Source organism: Mycteria americana, chromosome 25 (assembly GCF_035582795.1).
Source record: "Mycteria americana isolate JAX WOST 10 ecotype Jacksonville Zoo and Gardens chromosome 25, USCA_MyAme_1.0, whole genome shotgun sequence".
NCBI classification, from domain to species: Eukaryota; Metazoa; Chordata; class Aves; order Ciconiiformes; family Ciconiidae; genus Mycteria; species Mycteria americana.
Window position 1 is genome coordinate 1821856 of NC_134389.1, and position 3178 is coordinate 1825033.

Consider the following 3178-nt stretch of genomic DNA (forward strand, 5'->3'; position numbering starts at 1 on the left):
GGAGCTCTTCTTCATCTGCGGCCGGACCCAGTGTGGGGCTTAGCAGGGCCCGCAGTTGCCGTTGAGGTACCTGTGGCCTCCGCGCCAGCCGCCGTATCCGCAACCCCCAAAGGCTCCGTAGCCCCCATAAAGCCCATAGCCTCCATAGCCCCCGTGGCCCCCATAGCCCCCATAGCCCCCAAGGCCTCCATACACCCCATAGCCCCCTAAGCCTCCAAAACCGCCACGGCCTCCAAAGGTGCCGCCGTAGCCCCCTCCAACGCCGGGGGCTCCCGCCGAGCCAACAACGCTGTACTGCGGGAAGGAGCTGAGGATGGGCCCGGGGAAGGTGACCACCGAGGCCGGGGGCTGGATCACCACCGTGGAGTCGGGGCACTGCCGCACGCAGGGCTCGTTGGCGGTGTCAGCCAGCGGGGCCGGGGAGGCCACCCCACAGGAAGGGGCCCACAGGCTGGAGCAGGGCATCCTTCGGTTTCGTAGGTAAAGCTGCAAGACAAGGCAGAGCTACGGCTCAGTGCACGGCCTGATGCCAAATGCATCCTGCCTCCCTCGTACTTGCAAGCAGTGTCCCAGGACATGCTCTGCATCATCTCAGGCGGTCCGAGCAAAAACACGTTCCAGAGTTGAAATGCTTGTTAAGACCCCTTGCTCCCCTCATGCTCCCTGGTTCTTACTCCCCCACGGGAGCGAGGAAAAACTCCCTCGTCCAAAGCAGATGGGGAAATCACCAAGCTCCCAAAGGACTTGAGTCCATTGGTCTCCTCAGGGCATCCTACCTACAAGTGTAAATTTCCATCCTTCCCACAGCTCTCAAACAGGACCATCGCATCCTAACTCTGCGCTGTGAAAGCGTGGTGGAGCACACAGCAAAAGATACTTTGAGAAAGCTACTGCTGAGGAAGGAAAGATGGAGGTAAGACTTGGACTTACCACAATGCTCAGGAGAGTCAAGCGGAGGAAGACGGACAGAGGGCTGCAAAGCCCTCAGCTCTTTTATACGTGTCCCAGCCTGCCCGGGCCATTGGCCAAGGGGGTGGTTGCAAAAACCCCAGGCAATTATGAAATCAAGCGGACAAGCTTCATGGCACAGATAGTGATGTGAGACGATTATATGCCTCCTCACTGGGGACATCGGCATGCAGATGTGCCCTAGAGAAGAAAGAGGTGATGGGAGCGACGGGCCGTGACACATCATTCCATGAAAGACAAGGCGCTGCTGGAGCTGAACTCGCAGCACCAATAAACCCCGATCTGTCCCTAATCTCCTTTTGCTTACGCAGAAGAATCCTGGGCATCTTGCAGAAGATTGCTGTGCCCAACCACGCCACACTCGGCAGCAGCCCAGCCACGCACACGGAGCGCAGCAGTGCCCAGCGTGCCTCTGCCTGTGGCGAGCGTGGCCACGTGCAGCCCGGCTCCCTGTGGGTGCTCGGCCAGCATCTCCTGGCACAGTCCTCAACAGCCAGCTGAGTAATGGAGTCCCTCCAGAGAGGGCTCGCGGAGGACCGTGCTCACAGACATGAGGCTGAAGGAGCTGACAGCGACCAGGTCCTGTTGCTGCTCTTCTGCTCCTCCATATACGTCCCCCCTCTCAGAAGTCTCCCGTGCTCTATCCCACTGCCGTGCCCATCGCGTCTCTACCAGCCCCCTGTGCGTTTGGGGTTTTGCCACCCATGGGACCCGTCTCCACTACTCTTTGCAGGGCCATCAAGGGAAACCGGGACCTAAAAACACGAGTGTCCTCCAGAGCCTTAGAGGTGGGCAATTAATAGAGGCGTCTGTGGACACCAAGAAATCGAGATGAGCAGCTGTTGCTGGCATTGGGAGACGGTGGGCATTTGGAAGTCACTCCCAGCACGTGCAAGGGCTTCTCCCTTTGCCCAACCTCCCAGTGCCTCTCTTTACCGGCTTGTAAAAGAGAGGTAATGACAGGCGTGATGGTTGTGCACAGGATTGCAAAGTGCTTCTGCAGGATGCGCAGGACTCTTCTCCATAGGCAAAGTGGGGGATTAGGGAGAGATCGGGGTTTATTGGTGCCGCGAGTTCAGCTCCAGCAGCGCCTTGTCTTTCATGTAATGGCGTGTAATGGTCTGCCCCTCCCATCACCCCTATCCTCTCCAGGGCACGTGTGCACGCCAGTGTCCCCAGTAAGGAGGAATATAATTGCCTCGCATCACAGTCTGTGTCATGAAGCTTGTCCGCTTGATCTCATGATTATGTGGAGTTTCCGCCACCACCCCGTTGGCCAATGCCCCCGGCAGTCTGGGACACGTATAAAAGAGCTGAAGGCTTTGCAGCCCTCTATCCAGCTTCTGCCGCTTGACTCTCCTGATCAGAGGGGTAAGCCCGGGTCTTGGAAGCGACTTGGGAATCTCTCCCTGCCTCCCTCGACACAGCCCCTTCCCCACACTCTTGCCCAATCCCCGCTGTGTTTTCCAGGACTCCTTGCCTGCCTGAAAGATGTCCTGCTCCAGCCTGTGCGTCCCTTCCTGTGGGGTGGCCGCCCCGGCCCCGCTGGCTGACACCGCCAACGAGCCCTGCGTGCGGCAGTGCCCCGACTCCACGGTGGTGATCCAGCCCCCGGCCTCGGTGGTCACCTTCCCCGGGCCCATCCTCAGCTCCTTCCCGCAGTACAGCGTTGTTGGCTCGGCGGGAGCCCCCGGCGTTGGAGGGGGCTACGGCGGCACTTTTGGAGGCCGTGGCGGTTTTGGAGGCTTAGGGGGCTATGGGGTGTATGGAGGCCTTGGGGGCTATGGGGGCTCTGGGGGCTATGGAGGCTATGGGCTTTATGGGGGCTACGGAGCCTTTGGGAGCTGCGGATACGGCGGCTGGCGCCGAGGCCACAGGTACCTCAGCGGCAACTGCGCGCCCTGCTAAGCCCCACACTGGGTCCGGCCACAGATGAAGGAGAGCTCCAGAAAATGCCCTGGCACAGCCCAACATGGCGCCCGAAGGAAGGACATCCCTTTGGCGTCGCTGGCCTCCAGAGCCTGGATGCCTCGTGCCTGCCTGGGGCCCAACTCTGCCTTCCTCCTGCCCCGCTTGAGCTTCCCTCCAGGACTTGCTGCCCCCTGACGACGCAGCCCCATGCTGGGTGCCTGCTCCTGCGGCACATCTGATGCTCACTGTTGCTCTGCCCACTGCCAGGAGACAGGGGAAGCCCTTGGCCAGGGCCCCG

General features: G+C 60.5%; 1 protein-coding gene across 1 annotated transcript; it reads left to right on the forward strand.

The window, feature by feature from the left end:
• Positions 1–2460: 2460 nt before the first annotated feature.
• LOC142420880 (claw keratin-like) lies at positions 2461–2877 on the forward strand. The gene has a single exon (XM_075525182.1). It carries the CDS (start codon positions 2461–2463, stop codon positions 2875–2877), a length of 417 nt encoding a protein of 138 aa, XP_075381297.1.
• Positions 2878–3178: the final 301 nt, after the last annotated feature.

Coding starts and splice junctions, on each gene's coding strand:
- LOC142420880 (XM_075525182.1), top strand. CDS start 2,461: ATGTCCTGCTCCAGCCTGTGCGTCCCTTCCTGTGGGGTGGCCGCCCCG.